This window comes from Marmota monax, unplaced genomic scaffold (assembly GCF_021218885.2).
Source record: "Marmota monax isolate L192 unplaced genomic scaffold, Marmota_monax_Labrador192_F-V1.1 WCK01_AAM20220418_F8-fsc00121, whole genome shotgun sequence".
Lineage (NCBI taxonomy): Eukaryota > Metazoa > Chordata > Mammalia > Rodentia > Sciuridae > Marmota > Marmota monax.
In genome coordinates this window covers 2196108-2214971 of record NW_026693351.1, presented here as the reverse complement: position 1 = coordinate 2214971, position 18864 = coordinate 2196108, and the positions used below count along the sequence as shown (strand labels likewise).

General features: G+C 42.5%; 1 protein-coding gene across 1 annotated transcript in view; it reads right to left on the bottom strand.

Annotated features, from left to right (window-relative positions):
* Sctr (secretin receptor) overlaps positions 1-14274 on the bottom strand; it is a 64725-nt gene extending 50451 nt beyond the window's left edge. Inside the window, exon 1 of the mRNA XM_046456847.2 lies at positions 13928-14274. Coding sequence (XP_046312803.1) covers positions 13928-13996 — 69 coding nt within the window. The 5' untranslated portion in view covers positions 13997-14274. The remainder of the gene's footprint in view (positions 1-13927) is intronic.
* Positions 14275-18864: the final 4590 nt, after the last annotated feature.

Sequence of the window (18864 nt, the reverse complement as noted above, 5' to 3'; positions counted from 1 at the left end):
CTCCAAATAAATGGAAAAAGATTACAAACACCAACTGTGAGAGGACAGAGCTCTGAGAATGACCCAATGAAGATTTTTAGAGTAGCCATCACCAAAATGCTTCAATGAGCTATTAGGAGCACACTTGAAAGGAATGTAAGAATACAAACCGAGAAGGGAAGAAGGAAGGAAGACGGAAGAAGGAAAAAAGTATCAGCAAAATAAAAACAAAACCCAGGAAAACTAGAAAAGAATCAAGTAGGAATTTTAGAATTAAAAAAATAATCAAATTTAAAAATTCAGTAGAAGGAGCAGAACAGTGGTCATGGCGGTGGCATAGAGAAGAGAGGAGAGAATCAGTGACTAGAAGATAGAACAGTGGACGTCACCCAGCTAAACAACAGAGGAAAATAAACTGAATATGAAAATAATCAGATCCCTAGGAACCTGGGATGGGGGACTATGAAGAATATGTAATGTTCATTTTTTTTTTTTTTTTTTTTTTAGGAATATAAGAATGGCAAAACACATACACTTACATGTTCAACAAGCTGAATAAACCCCAAAGAAATTAAATCTAAAGAAATTCAAACTAAGGCATGCTGTGATTTTTGAAAAGTAAAGATTATAATAATAATAATAATACAAAACAAACAAACAAAAACCAACAAATCTGGAAAACAGCTAAAGAAAAACTACACCATCCGCAGGGGAAAAGCAATTAGAATGAACACTGATTTTCCATGGGGAACCATAGAGTCGGAAAACAGTGACTCAATATTTTTCAGGAACTTTTAGAAGAAAAGAACTGTTAAGCCTGCATCTATATTCAGTAAAAAAAAAATACCCCAGTAATGGAGAGAAGATTAAGACACGCTTAGATAAGAAAAGCTGAAAGAATTTGTTGCCAGCAGATCTACTTTGAAAGAATGGCAGAAGGAAATTCTCTACACAGAAGGGAGAAGCTAAGAGAAAGAAACTTGGTTCATCAGCGAGGAAGAAAGAGACCAGTAAGCAAAAGTGTGGGCAAGTGCTTTCCTTCTCTTCAGTTTTATAAATAGGAAATGGTCCAAGCAAAGATTAAAACACTATTGTTATTGTTCCAAATGCAGGTAGAGAAAATAAATTTAAAACTAGTATGCTATAAACAGGAGATGGTGAAGGGACGTAAATAGAGGAAAATAGTCTATACTTCACTTGAACCAGTAAAAGGGTAATGCCAGTAGACTGTGAGAATGCATGTGTATACAAAGTAATCCTTAGAGCAATCAATAAAACAACTATGTGAAGAGCTACATACAAACACACGATAGATGGATCAAAATAGAATTTTAAAAATTGTTCTAACCACCCACAGGAAGATAAAAAAAAACAAAGAAATGAAAAACTTAAATAAAAAAATAAAATGGCATACTTAAGGCTTCACCCATCAAAAAATAACACCAAGTATAAGTGGCCTAAATATACCAATTAAGAGAGATATTGGTATATTGGATTTTAAAAATATAATTAAACTATATATTGGCTATAAGAAAATCACTTTAAATAAAATGATATATAGGCAGATTAAAAGGATATAATAAGATAAGTGATGCAAACATTGATCAAAGAAAGTAAGAGTGAATGTACTAATATTAGATAAAGTGGAGTGAAGAGAAAATACAAGGACCAGAGATGGAGAGGGATTCTGAATAATGATAAAAAAAGACAATCTATCCAAAACACATGGCAATCCTAAGTGTGTATGCACCAAACACCCAAACTGTGAAATATGCAAAGCAAAAACTCATAGAATCAGAAGGAGAAATAGACAAATCTGTAGTTTTACGTTGGAGCCTACATATCCTTCTCTCAACAATTGATAGGACAACTAGGAAATCAACAAGGATATAGAAAATACTGTCCATCAACACAACATAATCAACATTTACGGGATAACTTGGATCCACATTGTGTTCGTCCGCTTGCCATCACTGCAACAAAAAGATGGTAGAAATCAACTTCTAAAGAGAGAAGGTTTGTTGACTCAGTTTTGGAGGTTTCAGTCCCTAAACACTTGGCCTTGTTGCTGAGGGCCTGTGGAGGTACCTCATGGTCAAAGTGCAGGATAGAGCACCCCATCCACCTCATGACTGGAAATGAAAGAGAGAGGGGAAGAGGAAGGGTCTGGGGTCCCACTGTCCCCTTCCAGGGCACGCCTCCAGTGACTGCAAGACCTCCCACGAGGCTCCACTTCTTCAAGTTTCTTCTACCTCCCCATGGCGCAAGCTGAAGACTAAATTTTTAACACATGGGCTTTGGGGAAACATTCCAGATCTAAATGAGAGCACACTTAGAATGAAATAACTGCTTAGATGTGGATCTAACAAACATAGAGCTTGTATCCTGAAAACTACATGATGATGATGAAAGAACTCAAAGATTTGAAAGAAGAGTGGAGGCATACAGATGCTCCTCCACTTACGAGGGGTTTACAGTCCCAATAAATTGACAATATTGTAAGTCAAAGTGCATTTAATGCTTCTAATCTGCCGAGTATCTAGCTCAGCTCCACAGTACACCGCAGAGGGCTGGTGGCTTCCCCGGGATCACTGTGAGCTGCAGCTCGCTCCACTGCCCAGCCCCACCAAACAGGATCCTACTCGCATTCACTAGTCTGGGAAAAGATCCAAATTTCAAAAAGCAAAGTACAGCTTCTGATGCACGCTTATCCCTTCAAGGGTGTGAAACCCCTTTATCACTTTCACACCCATGTAAAGGGCGCCCAACCATCCTAAATTGAGGACCATCCATAATCCCAGAAATGGAATAGCTGGATCATATGGTAAGACTATATTTAATTTTCTTAGAAATCACTGAGCTCTCTTTCACAGCAGCTGCCCCATTTTACATTCCCACCTGCCGTGTACCAGGATTCCAATGTCCCATACACTTACAGACACGCGTGACTTTTCCGCTGCTGTTGTGGTTTTATAAAGGCCATTTGAGTGCCAGTGAAGTGGATGGTCCCACTGTTCTTTTCTTTTACCCATGACCCTTAACTCAAATGCAATAAACCGAGATTATTTTGTGTGGTGGTATGCAAACTAAAGAAAGGTTTGGTGCCCCCCAGTGTCTATGTGACATGAACGGCATTCTGCTGAAAGGACTGAGCCCATGGCTTCCAAGTGATGACAAGAGAGAAGGAAGATGTCCCTCGGGGTTGTTGGGAGTGGCTGGGAAAAGATGGTGCTCAGTGGAAGAGCTACCTGGACAATGTCTGGTGACAGAAAGTGAAATGAGCTCTCTTATCATAAATTAACCTTGAGATAGGGGAGGAGAGACTGGAATTTAGTAGATCCATGCATATTTATAAATGCATTTTAATATACTTATTAAAAGTGTTAAGTATCATTGTACTTGAACTGCACAAAAAGATAAATGAAATGAAAGAATCTCTGAACTTTATATAATAAAAATTTTCCTCCAAACAACAGCTATTAATTTTTAAAAGATCCCTTTAAAATTTAACAGTTAAGAGAAAAAAAAACCCACAAATATTGCATTTGGGTAAGTACATGTGTTTTGTTTTGTTTTTCTTTTAATTGTACTAGTACCAGAGTTTAAATGAAAAAAAAATAGCATTTCTTTACCCTAATCTTTACCTGTTCTTCAGAGACAATGATTTTCTGCTCCTTTTAGATATTTTTTCATTTTTATCTCCATATTTTAACATTATGCTCTCTTGGTTTACTGAGACACCCAAACTTCCAAATATGGAAGATAAAGATTTAGATGTTTTAAAATATTCCACATATATTAATCTCCTCTTAGATTACCTATAATTCTCTTCATTTAATTTTTGGCAAAACAAATGTCCTGTATTTATAATGGCTTTTCTTGACTATGAAATACTGTTTGCTTCTGGGTCAAGTCACATAAAATGATTATGTGTCTCTTGTACATTTTGTTTTTCCTGAGGTCAGTAATTACTGTGATTTTTCATTTGATTACCTTTCTACATACCTATAGCTAATTTTCCCAAGTGGTCTTACAGCTCTGTCAACAATCCTATCTATTTTTTTCTCTGGAGACTGCTCTCCCAGTGTCCTCCATCCTCCTGCTCCACCTTCCTGCTCCACCTGTGGCCCACTACCTGGCTGTGGTTTGGGGTGTTCCCTTCCCTCTTCTCCTGCTTGGAGTCCTGTTTTCTTAGATTGCATGCCATTTACCTTGGTTTGCTCTCTTATTTTGCAGAAGCACTGAATTTTCTAATAGCTTCTTAAGAAAGTTCATTTATTTATTTAGCTGGGGATGGAACTCAGGGCCTCATGCTTGCTAGGCAAGCATTCCACCACTGAGTTACAGTCCCAGTCCTGCAAGAAAAATTTTTAATTATCTTTGCTGAAGTGGAAAGTTTGATTGATTATCATACTAATAATTTGCATAGAGAATTCTAGTTTGAGATAATTTTCTCCACATTTTTTTTTTTTCAGGATTGAGGACTGAACCTGGGGTCTTGCCCATGCTAGGTAAGCATTATACCACTGAGCAAAATCCCTAACCTCTCCTCCCTAATTTTAAAGGGAGGTAATACTGTATTTGGTATAGTATTCAACTCTTCCTGTGCCATTGAGTAAGAGTCAGATGTAATTCCAAATTGTTTGTATATGACTTTTTTGTTTTTTCCTTTAGAATTATTTAAGATTTTTCTTTGTTTCTCATTGTTGTAAAATGTAATGGAGAAATTGTTTTCTTTTTGTTGGTTGGTTGGATATGCTGTGAAAGCTCATATTCTTCATTTTTTTTAATTTAAAAAATTACATTATTTATTTTGTTATTTCACCCCTTCACCTTCTCTGTTACTCCGGAATTCATTAAATAAATATTGAACTATCTGTTTCACTCCTTTAATCTTTTCACCTCTCTATTTTATAATCTCCTCTTTGTAATCTTTCTGGGAGATTTCCTTGACATTATCTGTGGAGTTTTTAAGTGAATGTTTTATTTTTATGCATTTCATTTCCAAGAAACCTCTCTCATCCCATTATTCCTTTCCCATAGTATCCTTTTCGTTTTATGGCTTTAGAATCCTTTAAAAAAAAATACTGTCTTAGTCTGTTTTCTGTTGCTGTAACAGAGTAACACAGACTGGGAAGTTTATAAAGAGATTTATTGGATTCACAATTTTAGCGGCTGGGAAGTCCAACAGCATGGCACTGGCATTAGGCAAGGGCATAACATGACAGAAAGGCAAGGCACCACATGCAAGAGAGAAAGCATGCAAGCCAGGGTCCTCTCTTACTCTTCTTTTTTTGGCAGCGGGGAGGATACTGGGGATTGAACTCAGGGTCCCTTGACCCCTGAGCCACATCCCCAGCCCTACTTTGTATTTTATTTAGAGACAGGGTCTCACTGAGTTGCTTAACGCCTCACTGTTGCTGGGTCAAGCCTCCTGATTCAGCCTCCCCAACCACTGGGATTACAGGCTTATAAAGCCACTGATTCCCTGGTGGTGGCCCCACCCTCATGACTTCGTCTAACTGTAATGGCCTCCCAAACATCTCCTCTCCAGATACCATCAACATATGAATTTGGGGAGTAAGTTGCCAACTCGTGAGATTTGAAGGGACAAATTCAAGTCACAGCAACCATCATCTCTCCTCTCTGGAGGGTCTGTTTTCTCTGTGTTCCCTTCTTGTATTTGTTTGCTTCCACCATAATGAGATATCACCTCACTCCTTGGAACCCTTCCTTGACGTCATATTTAGGTTTTAGGCACTGACAGTTCTTGGAATTGCTGGCCTTGGACAGGTTGTTGACTGGTGACCTTCCCTGTGACTCAGTCAGGCTGATGGGGGTCACTGCCAAGATCCGTGGTGTCTCCCTCCCTGAGGTCTTTCCAGGGTGCTCTAGGCCCACTCCACAGCTTCTCTTCCGCCCAGCACTTAGGGGGCTGTTTCTCCCATACTGCTTCCTTTTGTAATCACTTTCCATTTTGCAAAGATCTCTTGAGATCTCTGCTTTGCTGTTTTCTTTTGTTCTCTTTGACTTGTGGGTTTAAGCCTTTTTTGTGGTCAGTCTGCCACATTGTCAACTCGATACCCTAAGTATGTGTTTGAAAAGTCCCCACAAATTTAATAAGAGATTGTCAAAGAAAAATCCCTAAATGATGTTTTTCTTTATTATTTTATTAGAAGAACAAAGACATACAGAATGTATTCTTTCTTAAAGAATTTAAGTCTTAGCCACCCTTACATTCTTATATTGATAAGAGTCATGTCAAAGTTTGACTTTTTAGATATCTGAACCACAAATGTTTTGGTTTTTACTTTTGTCTTTCCTGGAATTTTAAGTTTTCCTTTTCTTTTTTTTTTTTTTAGTTGTTGTTGGACCTTTATTTTACTTCTTTGTTTGTGGTGCTGAGAATCAAACCCACTGCCCCAGGCATGCTAGGCAAGTGCGTTACCACTGAGCCACAACCCCAGCCCTTAAGTTTTCCTTTTCTTGATCCACAAAATTCATAGACCTTCACCTCATCATTATATCTCCTAGTTGTACTTCTAGATTCTGTATAATATTGTCAACTATCTTCTCTGGGACTTTCTTCAAGGAACACTTTGGTTTTTTGAACTAAATCCTCCCAAAGGTGTTGCAGAATTGTGAACTAATATCCATATGTTGCCATCCTCAGTGAATTCTACTTCTTAAAAAAATCTTATATTTTAGATTGAGTTTTGAATTTGCTAGGGTATAACCTATGGTAATTTTTTAAAAGAAATGGTATGTAAGTTTATGAGTATTTCCATAGCCAGTTGTGACTCTGTGGATAATATCACCCTTTGTCTCACTCAACACCTAGTCCAGGTTGAGCCTTCTAGAGTCCAAGTTCACATTTGCTGCTTGATATGCTGTAATTAACCTTCACCATTCCTTTTGTATTAGTCAGCTTTGTGTCACTGCAACCAAAATACATGACAAAAACAACTTAGAGGGGGAAAAGTTTATTTTGGCTCATGGTTTCAGAGATTCAGTAGGTGGTCATCCAACTCCATTGCTCTGGGCCCAAGGAAAGCAGAACATCATGGAGGAAGGTCATGGTGGAGGAAAGCTATTTATCTCATGGCAACCAGAAAGCAGAGAGAGAGGGAGGGGGGGCGGGGCAGGAGCCAAGGGGACAAGATATAATCCCCAAGGTCACAACCATAGTAACCTACTTCTTTCAGCCATACCCACCTGCCCAGAGTTACCACCCAGTTAGTTCATTCAATTATTAATCCACTAAACGGATTAATTCACTTATTAGATATAGTTCTCATAATCTAATCATTTCATCTCTGAATATTCCTGCATTAACACAGGAACTTTTGGGGGACACCTCATGTTCAAACCACAACACCTTTCTTTAAGTATTTTTCCAGATGGTAGTCATACTTTGAGATGCCCATTCAGCCTGTGAGCCAACAGCTCCTCACTGGGAAGAACCCTTCATCTCTATGTTGGATCAATTGAGAAAAAAAAAATAAACAATGCAATAGAGAACAATCTGCCTTCTTCCTTTGGAAACTTAGTATTGCTACCTGGATGGTGAACAATTCTTCCATTCCTGAAGCATGTAAACTTGGACATTATAGGACAGCCGTATTCTGTCCTCTAGAAATCAGTTGAATAATCCACTCTGCAGAGAGAGGGGATAACAAAGCAGACCTCAATGTGAGAGGGAAAAATGTCAAGAGAGTTCTGTCAGCTATTGTAGAGTTTAATTTTGGACTCCTAAATCTGAAAAGATAAAATGTGGGAGGAGACATAATAAAAACCTATTAAATTCTGAAGAAAGTGAAAGGACTCAATATCATTTTTGCTTTTCACACTTCGTATATAATTACTTGCCTGCCAACTTGAGACTAGAAAGAAATCGTTTGGCAGGGAGAAACTATATTATTATTTATATTAATATATTGATATTAATAATATTATTAATAATATATTAATAATATACTAATAATATATCAATATTATTATTTTACACGATGAAAAATAAGGGAAGAGTACTCAGTATCATAAAACCAGTTTGAAACCCAGAGTGTCAGTAAACATTCATTTGATACCTACTACATGTCCATCGGTCTGTTCATCACTGGGGACACAAAGGTAAATGGATGTGGTATCTGCCCTTGAAGCACTGAAAAGTATCTAATGACTTCAAACTGGCCTTTGGGTATATGAAAAAGTCCTCAACATCATTCATCACCAGGGAAATAAAAATCAAAACCATAATGAGATATCACCTCACTCCTGTTAGGATACTTACTATCAAAAAGATCAAAAGATAACAAGTGATAGGAAGGATGTGGAGAAAAGAGAACCCTCCCACACCATTGGTGGAAATGTAAATTGGTGCAGCCATTATCAAAATGAGATATAGGTTCCTAAAATTTTTTTAAAGTAGGATTATAATATGACCTGGTATCTCCACTGCTGGGTATATACTCAAAGAAAACAAAATCAGCACCTCATACCAATATCTGTATCCGCCACGTTCACTGCAGCTCTCTTCACAATAGACAAGATAGAATCACCTCTAAGTGGCCATCAGCATACAAATAGATAAAGAAAATGTGATATGAGTACCATGGAATATTATTCAGTTTTTTAAAAAGAAGGAAATCCTGCCACTAGCGATACACAAATAAACCTAAAGGACATCATGCTAAATAAAACAAGCCAGTCCCAGGAAGGAAAATACAATATGTGGAATCCAAAAAAGTTGGGCACGTAGAAGCAGAGAGTAGAATGGTGGTTGCCAGTAATGGGCAGTGGGGAAGAGAAGCGATGCCAGGAACTGCTCTCCACACCCTGCCCAGAACCCTCCTGGGAAAGGCCAAGTGAGGACAGTCTGCAAGCCAGGAGGAGGCCCCTCACCAGAAACCAAACCCTGGAGGACCCCATTCTCAGACTCCAGCTTCCAGGACTGTGAGAAAGTCAGTGTCCGCTGTTCAAGTTGCTCAGCCTGTGGCATTTTGTTCTAACAGCCCAGCTGACTAAGATAAACGGGAAGGAAGGGAACCGAGAGTGTAATTTAGACAAATCCATCAGGGCAAGATGTTGGTCAGAGGAAGTTTGTCCAGGGAGCCTCACCTCTCAGGAAACGAGAAATGCTTCTGCTGGAATGAAAGGGCAGGTAGGGAGGCCCGGAATTTGAAAAGACAGGTGGCTATCAGGGAGCACCTCTGAGAGCCAGGGGTGAGGAAAGTGAGGCAGGACATGGAGGACTCTAGAATCAGGAGACCTTTTGAATCCTGGCAGCACAATGGGCTGGGCTGCAGGACAGGATTAAGCAGGGATGCCCTTCCCCTTAGCATCCATCAGACATGGACTGTGGAGGCTGGGTGGGCCCAGGGTGGTCTGATTTTCTCAAGTCTGCACCAAGCACAGCAGCCTTCTGCAGAATGTAAGAGGGTACATAGGATCTGAGTGTTGTGGGTTTTACCTTGGGCTGTGGGTTGTCCCAGGGCCTGAGTGGGGTCAGCAGTGAGAGTCTTGGCCTTTAGTGGACAGGGAAGCAGGGGCCACTGGAGGAATCAAATGGTGGCAGAGCTCTAATCCTAGAGAGTAAATCTGGGCTTTCAAGGAGGGTGTCAGAACAGTGGCTGAGCCTTCCCTGGGCATGGCAAGAAATTGGGGGTAAGGATGGGTAAGGACAATGGAGCAGGATGGAGGGAGGAGAGCTCTGTGGGAACCCCAAAAGGTGATGCCACAGCTGAGAGAGGACTCCTCTGGATATTTGAGGAATTGGTGCCTCTTCCTAGTCATTTGATTTTGTGAACCCCTAAGCATATCTCTGGTCCCCCTTAATAAGTATATAATCTGGTGATTGTTTTAGGTTTCATAAGGAGTTGAGATGAAATGAAAATTCACATCACTTAGATGCTTGGGAGAGGATTTTAGGATGGCCCCTTGGGCACTAGAAACCCAGAGTGAGACTGTACAGGAGCAGCTGGTTGAGGTCCTCAGATGTGTGGCAGAGATCTCATGCCACCCTGTCCAGCCAGGTAACCTTGAGCAAGTACCTTCACCTATCTCCAAGTCTCAGTGTCACATTAGGGATAACGACCACTGATGTGAGAATTAAATCAGATAGTCCCTGAAGGGACTTAGCAGAGTCTGGTGTGAAATTGCAGCTCAATAAGGAAGCCTTCATCACCATCACCACCACCATTCTCATCATCACCACTATTCATTTATGTTAGTGGTATATCAACATTTTTATTTTGAAATTCACAAGCACTTCTTGAGAAAATTAGGAAGTGATTTTCATGTATACACAAAAAAATTCTCCAGCAACCTTCCTCTGAAGAGTCATCAATAACATGCTCCCCAGGTAACTCTCGTGAGCCTGCCACAGGTATGGTCAGCCACTAGACCCAGATGTACCACAGACAGGGGCAGGGGCCACCATGTGCCAGAGGCTTCTATGTGTCAGACCACTACTTGGAGTTTTTATGTTTTCTGAGCCATTGACTAGGGAGGAATGAGGATAGGAGAGGGAATGATGGGAAGGGAGGTCAGAAAAGATCAAGGAGCCCGTTGCTTGCAGAAATCTTTTTGTCTGTCTTAGAAATAGGTTTTTGTCACATACACCTGTTTCTGTCCTTTGACTCATATCCCTGTCACCAATCCCATTTCCCTGAATGCAATATGCAATGAGCTTCTATTGTGAGCCTGAATAATGTTATTTCCCCTGGAATGTGACAGCCTTTAAGGAAATGGACCTCATACAGGGGCACTTTTGTCTTCCCTACCCCCAGAGAATAGTTGCCAATGTCTGCAGACATTTTCTGTTGTCACAACTTTGGAGAGATATTCCTGGTTTCTAGTGGCTAGATGCCAGGAATGCTACTAGATGTGGTACAATACACAGGACAGCCCCACAATACAGAATTATCTGGCCCTAAATATCCATAGAATGTGTTATGGTGTAGATCTTAAATGTCCCACAAAGGCCTATCTGTTGATGGCTTGGTCTCCAGCCTGTGGCACTACTGGGAGATGGTGGGGCCTTAGTTGGAAGAAGTTAGGCTATTAGGGACTTGTCCTTCAAGAGACTATTGGGACCATGGCCCCTTCCTGCCTCTCCCTTTTCTTCTTGTCCACCATGAGGTGAATGTGATCCTATGCCATGTGCTCTTGCCAAGTGTGTACTGTGCCCACACAGGCACAAAGCAACAGAGCCAAGCAACCATGGATTGAAACCTCCAAAACCATGAGCCAAAATAAACCTTCCCTCCTGTGAGCTGTTTTGTCCCAGTGATGGAAAGCTGAGTAACACAGTCCAAGTTAAGAAACCTGCTTCAAGGCAAAAGCAGCCCCACCCACTCCACTGAACTCATTAAGGTTATCTAGTTGGCAGTTTGCTTGGTGCCATGGATTAGAAAGTCTTACCCTAAGTGACTCTTTCCATGGCTTGACACATTTATGTACAATTTGGCAAGCCATGATCACTTTCAAGATTGTTTCACTCCTTGTCGCTCTATGAAGTGGCCACAGTTTAAGACATTCTCCTGTGGGCACCATCAACATTCATTCATTCATTCAACACATACACATTGAGCTCCTTCTTACAGTGGGACAGGCTGCTGGGTTAAAAGACTAACAAGAGGAAGTCTCAGTGCTCAAGTTCCAGCTGTGTGCATGAGGAGATGAGAGAGGACCAGATGTTTTAGTAAATAATTACGGTAATGTTCTAGGTGAAAGTTCTCACAAGATTTACCATAGTGGGTATAGGAGAGAGAGAGAGAGAGAGAGAGAGAGAGAGAGAGAGAGAGAGAGAGAGAGAGATTGATTCTCACTGCTTCTTAAAGCTGCCTCAGAAAACTTCCCCCTTTGGCCATTAACATTTTTTGATTTTCACTTGCAGGAGACCCTTCCACATCTCCCTGAATGGAGAGGCGGGATATGTGTGTGTGTTGGAGGAAGGGGTAGGAATAAGCAATTTAGTCTCAGCGCCTACTCTTTAGGAAGATGCGTCTGATCTTCCTCAAGGGGGAGTCCCAAGTGAATAAAAAGTTGTTTTTAATATCCTTGAATTTCAAAATCAAATGTCTGACCACCCAGAGTCAAACAGAAGGAAAACAAGATTTCAACAGCTGGGAAATACTCCAGCCGAAGTAGGTCGATCCCACTCTAATTTATTAAAGTGTTGTGCCAAGAAGTATGAAATACAACGTCAGGTCTGAATAAACCCAGAGAAGAACTGGAGGACCACAATATATACACAGGAAACTCTCTCTTAAGAATAATATGACACAGTACGTGGGTCTATGAAAATGACATCCAAATACAAGTAAGTGTCATGGACAGAGTCCCAGCAGGTTGGGAATCAAAAGATCTGGGTTCTAGTCCCGACTCTGTTACTAACTTGCTGCCTTGGGCAGTTCCCTTTTCTCTGTCAGTCTCAGTTTTCTCATCTATAAAATGAGGGAATTGAACCACAGAATAAGGACCCATGTTTCCAAAGTACACTGAAGGTTTGAACGAAGCAAAGATGTTCATTTTTCCCCTCTGTTTGATGCTGAGATGACCTGGGAGGTCCCCTTGGGGTTAAAATTTAAGCTGAACCTCAGTTCTGCAGCCCAGGTACCAGTTAGGACAACCTAGATTCCCAAGAAAGAAGCTACTGCCTCTCTCATTCCTAACTAAATAACACACCTCCAAGCTATATTTGGTTTTGAATTGTTCCCATTGTCCCGGATAGCATTTCCCCAAATTGGGAGTCCACATTAAAAGAGTGGGTGCTGTTGCTCTTGCGCCTTCCAATGCCAGTACTGCCACTGAATACAAGAGGCTCCAAGGTTACCTGGGAGTTGAGAGTGAGCCCCAAATTGCACTTTTGAATTGCAGCTGCTGGAATGCTACACAGATGTCAGAAAGATGAGCATCTCCCGAGTGTCAGCATGCCCATCAATGTCTGGAGTAGAGAGGTTCCTTATAATCAAAAAGGAGCATACTACAGGAAGGCAAAGTTGTCCAAAGCTAGGAAGGACTTGCCCAGGACAGTCACTGAGACTCAGAATTTGGTCCCTAATTGCTTTTCCTAGGCACATTTCTTGGAACACAGGTCTTGTGAGCCAATTTAGAATGTTAGTGGGAGGGGAGGGTTGTGGAATCTGCCACCCGGGGCCCCTTCCCAATTCCTTCCATCCTGAGAATCTGGATGCAACATCTCACTCACAAATCCCAGTAGCAGAAGACCAGGATTCCCATGAGTTTCTATGGGAAAAGGAAAACAAACCACACACCATGGCGCCTTCTCTTTTTGTTCCAGCCTCCTCTCTGAACCCGGTTTGTGGGGACCAACTAGCTGCTCCCAGGAGCCAGGAGACAGTCAGACATTAGGAAGCCAAATCCCAGAGGAGCGGGGGATGGGGAGCTGCAAACCGTCCCACAGCTTTTTGGGACTGTCCCATCTGTAGTTGGGCCTGTGTGAAAATGTCAAGGCTTTGGGACAGGAGAATGTGGGTTCCAATTCTCTGACATGAGGCAATATTTTTTTTTTCCTCTCTGAGCCTCGGATTTCTTATCTGTAAAACGAGGGTGATAATAATCTGGAAAGGCGATTAGGAGGTTTCATTGAAATACTGGAGGCAAAGCATCCAGCACACTAGGCATTGCCAGGGGTGCCGTCAGAATTTCCGTCCAGGAGGGATTCTGCTGGAGGAAGGGTTGAAGTGTCTGGCCAGGGAATTTACCTTAGAGCCACCTTCTCCTATCGCACAGGCTGTTTGACTCTTTGGGGGAAGGGGGCCTCCCATAGAAATTATTGCTGGAGTGAGGGTGGGTTCCCACTCTTCAGCGGAAGATCTGCTGGTTTTCCTGCACTACCATCAAGGCTGAACCAGAGAAGCGGGAGGCTGCCAAGCTGGTGTGTGTGTGGTGGGGGACCCCTGCCCGAGGGCAGCACGGTACTCACCGTGTGCACGACGCAGGCGAGCATCAGCACCAGCAGTAGCAGCGGCGGCGACCCCAGGCTGGGGCGCATGGTGGTGATTGATGACCTGCAGGCGGGCGCCCCGACGGCCGCGGGCCTGTGAGCTCTGCCAGCTGGGGAACTCAACACCTCGTGCAGGGTTCCGGACCTTGGGCAGACCCCTCACCCCGAGAAGACATAGCTGGGCTACCGGGTCCGCGACGGATCTTAGGACTGCGGCTCCTCGGATAAGGTGGCCGCGCTGAGCCGCCTAGCCCACTGATAAGGACACCGCACTGCCTGCTCGCTTCCACCCAGCCCTCACTGGCTGGGGCCGGCGCAAAGGCTGGCAGGGGAGGAGGCAGAGGGAGGGCTCGGGGCCTGGAGCCTCCGACCGACCGCAGGCTCGGCCCAGCCTTGATGGCTGCAGCCCTCCCCCTCAAGTCCAGAATAAACAATCTCTCCTACAAACTCAAGCCACAAGCTTGCTGGGCTCGTGGGCAACTCAAGCCACCTCTCTGAGCCTCAGTGTTCTTATTCCTAACATGGTATGGAGTAATACCCAGACTTGTTTCCAAGTAGGGGTCAGTGCATGCCTATTGCACTTATTCCCGTAGAACAGCTACCTGTTCCCATTTTCACTTTGTTTTTCTTCATTATTAAGGTTATACTCAGCCTGAGACCGTGGTGCAAGCCTGTAATGCCAGTGACTAGGGAGGCTGAGGTAGGAGAATCACAAGGTCAAGGCCAGCTTTGAGACCCTGAGCAATTTAGCCAGACTCTGTCTTAAAATAAAAAATGTAAAAAGGGCTGGGGATGTATCTCACTGGTAAAGTGCGGTGGAGTTCAATACACAGTATCTCAGGTAGGTGTTATACTTGCTCATTCCAGAAAGTTTCACACACACCCCCACCACCCCTTGAGGTCCATCACAAGAAGAAATCTTTGATGATCAGGTGAAACCCAGGAGGACCTTCTGGTACCCCTAGGCATTCTGGGATGATAAACTGCCTTGGAGGCATTGCATTTCCTGAGTCTCTTGGGGTTTATTGGAGTATTAGTCAGATACTCTCAGTAAGCCTGCTGGACCTGAGAGAGCCTCAGCTTGGCTGTCCTGGAGGTTGGCTTTTTTTTTTTTTTAATTCTAATTAGGTATATGACAGCAGAATGCATTTTGATCCATTGTACACAATTGCAGCACAACTTTTCATTTCTCTGGTTGTGCAGGATGTACCATATGTGCAGTTGTACATGTACCTAGGGTAATGATGTCCATCTCATTCCACGATCTTTCCTGCCCCCATGCCCCCTACGATGCCCCCTCTTTGCCCAATCACAGGTTCCCCATTTTTCCCATGCCTCCCCCCCACCCCATTAAGGATGAGCATCCACTTATCAGAGAGACATTCAGCCTTTGGTTTTGGGGGGATTGGCTTACTCTTTTGATTCCATCAGTACAAGGTCCCTTGAATAGCTCCTTCTTATAGACACACAATTTTCTTTTCTTTCTTTCTCACACCCTCACACCCTGCCCTCCCATACTGGGGTTTGAACTCAGTGTCTTGCAAATGCTGGGCCAGTGCTCTACCAATGAGCTTCACCCCCAGTCATATCCAATTTTCTTTCTCTGCACTGGTGCCCACACCCTTACTCTTGCCTTTCCTCCTTCCTTAACCTTTCTCCCCTGCACTTTATGAGCTCATTGGATTCCACCATATCTCGAGGTGATATACCCTTTGGACAGAGGAGGGCATTGAGGATGGAGGAGGATCTACTACATGACTAGGTCTTTTTTAGCTCAGAAGCTTAAATGGGTAAGCCCTCTGCTCCAAGTGCTAAGCAGCTGTTAAAGCTACAATGTGCTCCAGTCCTTAGCCACCTGCCCTTCCAGAAGACACTATTATTGTTAAGGTGAGGTTGGTAGATACCAGCAGAAATAAAGGGGGAGCTGTTCAGCAATGTGCTTAATAGAATAACCTGAAGTGTACATGCAACCACCAACTCTCGGATGTTTTTCTACACAAATATTCACCCAGTGAAATAAAAGTGTGAGGATGTTTATGAAAAGTACCATCACAGCAGGAGAAAACTGGAGATAGTGTTTGTGGAAGAGGAACCCTGAGTTCTGTCCTGGATATTTTATTTCCTTTGGAGAGCAATCATTGATATAATCCTCCTGACCTCTTTTTACCTTTTCATTAACACGTACCCATGCACACAGGTATGCATGCACCCACGCATACACGGAGGTGAGGCCAGATCTACATGACTGCTGCATTTGGGATAAGGAAAAACTGGCAAGAGTTCTGCTCTCTCCCTTCTCATATCTTTGACAGCTCACCTTCCTACAAAGAGCCTGTAACTGGATTACCCAAGCTGAGACTAATTGGTAGTCAAGGCTCTGCCCTGTCCTTTTTCCCTAGTTGTTGGTCTAGTACTCTCAGTGGAGAATGGCTTGTCTATCTAATTCTTGGATCTAGTGTTAGAAACCCTGCTTGGCCACAAATATAAACTACATCCTCCAAGATTAACTTGATTACTAAATAAGGGTGATATTTTGTGCTAGGTGTAAAGTATGCACAAGGTCCCGTATTCCATTCTGAGCACTTCAAAAATGGAAAAAAAATAAGGGGGGGGGTGGAGATCTTTAGCCCCATCTGTCTTGCTTTTATTTCTGAATTGGTTCAAGATACAGACTGAAAAAAATATTATTTTCTAGGCTCCTTGTACCCCAATCCCCTAAGTGGGCATCAGAAAATGCATGAGCTATAGACTTACCAGTCTTACTATATAGAATTTGGTGTTGCTTGACTGTTTTCTGTAACAACTCTAGTTATCAATTTTTCAATTGAAAGAAATAAAAAGGAAATAACACCAAAATGTAATCTTTGCTCTACATCAGAGCCCTATGATGTCTCATGAAAGAGGAAAACAACATTTGTTCTGGACAATTCAATAAACGTTTGGCCTGTGGCAAGCCATTCATTGTAAAGCAGGAAGCTCCAGCTCTCAGAGAGATGAGAAAGGGTTTAAAGCATTCTGTGAAATGCTTGTACACTCCACGGATATAACCAGTGGCTTTGTAAAATCTGCCTGAGAAAACAATTTCATGATAGGGATGGAAGGGAAGGAGTGGGAACATAATAATATATTTACCAACTGTCATGTGCTAAGGAGTCTGGAAATTTGGGGAGGTGTTATCATATTTGGTCCTCTAAGACTATAGCAGGGTGGGAACTGGAGCATCAGTGAAGGTGAGCACTAACCTCGATTAGCATAGCTAGCAAAGGGAGAAGCTGGATTTGAACCTAGACTGAGACCCAGTCTGTGTCCCATGCATTACCCTGAGGTTCCCCTCATTCCTGAAGATGATTTCCTGATCCATGGAGCTTCCAAAGTGCTTTTGCATCAATCTTCTCATTTCTTTGTAACTGCTGGTAGGACCAGCAGTCAGGGGCCTGGCAGGAGAGGGAGAAACCATTGTTCAAATGAGTTAATGAAAGTACCATGCACAGAGAGTAGAGAGGAACCAACAAGGGTCAGTGAGACACCAAGGATCAGTCACAGTCTCCCTGAAGAGTGACAGAGACTCTGTCCTTAAGCAAACTTTAGCTAGGCTCCCGAGTCATCTTCTCACCTGGGCCTCAGCCATAGCTCCTTCCTGTCATCATTCTCCCCGGACTGGTCTTAGCAAGAATCCTACTAAGTTAATTAATAAGAACTCCCATCCTACTCCTACCTGGTCACCATAACTGATGGTAATTCCTAATCTCCCACCTTTGAGACGTAAGTTCTTGTCCTACCTTCAGCAGAATGTTATTTCGCAGGTTTAGCAAGAATTTACTCACCAGCCATGACATCTCCTCTTAGACATTTTCTATCAACTGACAGCCCCCCTCACTGCCCTGCTCCTTGGCTGTAAATCCAGTTATTCTATTGTATTTTTACAATATTTACAATACAAAATATTGTATTTTTACAATAATTGCAATAGGGATGTGAGTCCCCCCGCCCCACATCTATTGCAACAATCCTGACCATTCTAGCAAGCGTCAGAATAAATTTTTTCTTTAACAATGGGCAAAAAGCAAAAGCAGTGTTCCCAGAAGCTAACAAGAGCTATTTTGGGGAGTGGAGTCACCCATAAGAGCTTAACAATAGATGAATGAAGGCACTGTCAAAAAGGTGTCCTGGCAAGGGGATCAGGTGATAGGATAAATACCTTCTTTTTTCCAGGGCATGCTTTTGCGATTGTCTTGACAATTTTTTTTTTCCTAATTTTGTAGTGCTGGGTATTGAACCCAGGACCTTCCAAACGCTAGGCAAGCACTCTGCCTCTCATTTATACCCCCAGTCATTTTTTTTCCCTTGATAAATACAGAAGCCTGCCCAGGTTCAAGGCAATAGACTCTGTTAGTCAACTTTCCATTATTATAATAAATACACAGGATAATCAATGTATTATGAGAAAAGGTTTATTTTGACTCATAGTTCAGGAGTTTTCCAGTCCATGATCAGTTGGTCTCAGTGCCTTGGGCCTGTGGCAAAGCAGCACACCATGGTGGGAGCACAAGGAGAAGCCAAACTGCTTACATTATGTACCAGGTAGCAAAGAGAAAGAGTTCAGGGTCCTACAATCCCTTCAAGGACACACCTGCAATGGCATAAAGACCTTCACTAGGCCCCACCTCTAAAGGCTCCACCACCTCCCAACAGCAATAAACATTTGTTGGAGAACTAATGTTTATTTGGTGAGTATTTGCTGATCACTTGTTCTGTTCCAGGTGCTGGGTGAGGATGACAGAAGCTTGTGGAAGTTGCCTTTTGTAACCTCAGCCCCATGCACAAAGCCAAGGTGCTGTGTGTACCACCCAGGATGCCCAGGAGGCCCAGAAAGATGACTGAGGCTGCTACTTAAGACTCAAATCACCACACATTGA